The sequence below is a fragment of the Sabethes cyaneus genome, chromosome 1 (assembly GCF_943734655.1).
Source record: "Sabethes cyaneus chromosome 1, idSabCyanKW18_F2, whole genome shotgun sequence".
Taxonomy (NCBI): Eukaryota; Metazoa; Arthropoda; class Insecta; order Diptera; family Culicidae; genus Sabethes; species Sabethes cyaneus.
In genome coordinates, this window is record NC_071353.1 from 76,362,379 (window position 1) to 76,364,024 (window position 1,646).

Consider the following 1,646-nt stretch of genomic DNA (forward strand, 5'->3'; position numbering starts at 1 on the left):
CTCCCAATAGAGGTTCCGAAGGTGGAAGAAAACAGCGAAGAGGAGGCGATGAAGCAGAATGTTCAAAATACGAATCAAAGTGAAAATGATTGATTATTATTTTTACCATTAAGAAAATTTAAATTTCATCTTGAATTCTTGAAACAATGGTTTCAATTGGGGGCGGTGTGTTTAATTAAATTAAAAATAAATTAAATTTTGATTGATTGAAGAAAATTATATAACCTTTGTTAAACTATCTTGGTAGGCAATAAGAAAAAGGAGTACTAGATTAAGTAAACCATTGAACTGTAAAATCTCTTTCCTGCTATTTATTGTTAAAGCTTTTGTTTCCGCTCCAGAAGCGATAGTAACTAGATAGTGACCACAGGTCACAATTCACTCTTGATCAAACCTTTGCGCAATAAACACGCATATCTATCTCGTGATCTTATTTTTCATTCCGAACAGTGGAATCACTCGCAATTCGTGCGAGGTCGTCCGAGCGAGCAATTATTAAGAAGATTAAAAATTATACATAGTGATTGAACCGAGCCGGCAAGCGAACTTCTCGTCCTCTGGAAGTATACGTAGCTGTTGACGTTGGAATGCGACTTCTCGTTGGTGCCGCACTTGCCACTGACGGTCGATCCGGACCAGGATCTGGGTTCAGCTGTTCTTGTGCACGCTCATTTACTGCTTCTGGTGATGGTTCAGTCGGTTGTTGTTTTATACCGACCTCTTCTAGCAAAACGCTCAGCGGTAAATGTTTGTTGAGCAACTCCGCTTCCGTGTTTGCACTGTTGTATCGTGGACGAATCTGGTTGACATGACTTCGGATTAAACCGGATCGTTTACCACAGAGCCAAACATTGTAGTTAACGGATCCAATTCTTTCGATGACGTTACCCGGTTCCCAGTACCAGTCGTTTCGCATGCACCTGCACGTAGACCAAATCGCCGTTGCTAAAGTGTCGTTGCTGGCTGTTAACATTCACAGTTTCCGCAATTTGTGTTGGTCGAAGCAAATCCAGCGTTGTTCGCATCCGTCTACCAAACATCAACTCACTAGGTGATTTCTGATCGGTAGTTCTGCTTGGTGTGGAACGGTATGTTGCAAGGAAAACTTCAAGTGTCTCCTGCAGGGGTTCTCCCTTGTTGATCTTCTTCATCGCCCGCTTCATTGAATCTACGAAACGTTCTGCCTGCCCATTTGATTGAGGGTGGTAGGGCGCAGTAAAGATGTGAGTTATTCCGTTAATGTTGCAGAAAGAATCGAACTCCTCGCTAGCGAATTGCGATCCATTGTCTGAGACAATGGTGCAAGGTAGTCCAAGACGTGAAAAAGTACAACGGAGGAACTGGATCGTTGCTTTTGCCGTAGTTGTAACCGTAGGATAGATTTCTGGCCATCGAGAGAACGCATCAACGATGATCAGAAAATACAGACCGTCGATTGGCCCCGCATAATCGATGTGTGGGATGTGCGATATTTTATCGATACCGGAGGTATCGATATTTTCATTCGATATATCGAGTATCCGGCATCGATATTTTACCATGCGATATTATCGGATATCGATACCTTTTCATCCGATATTATAGGTATCGAAAGCTACAAAAAGGCCAGTTTCTTCACGCATAACTTTTTGCCAAATTATCGAACT

At 42.2% G+C, this 1,646-nt stretch overlaps 1 protein-coding gene across 1 annotated transcript; it reads right to left on the bottom strand.

The window, feature by feature from the left end:
- Positions 1-511: 511 nt before the first annotated feature.
- LOC128745851 (uncharacterized protein K02A2.6-like) lies at positions 512-1,163 on the bottom strand. The gene is made up of 2 exons (XM_053842921.1): positions 889-1,163; positions 512-812 (listed from the first exon to the last, which is right to left on the bottom strand). The coding sequence occupies exons 1-2, from the start codon at positions 1,161-1,163 to the stop codon at positions 512-514; spliced, it is 576 nt and encodes a 191-aa protein (XP_053698896.1).
- Positions 1,164-1,646: the final 483 nt, after the last annotated feature.

What these genes read in the sequence shown, in the direction of transcription:
- LOC128745851 (XM_053842921.1), bottom strand. Translation starts at nt 1,163, where the DNA reads ATGAAGCGGGCGATGAAGAAGATCAACAAGGGAGAACCCCTGCAGGAG. An exon ending in CGACTGGTACTGGGAACCGG is followed by an intron (nt 813 to 888) that starts GTAACGTCATCG and finishes TTTAATCCGAAG; the next exon opens with TCATGTCAACCAGATTCGTC.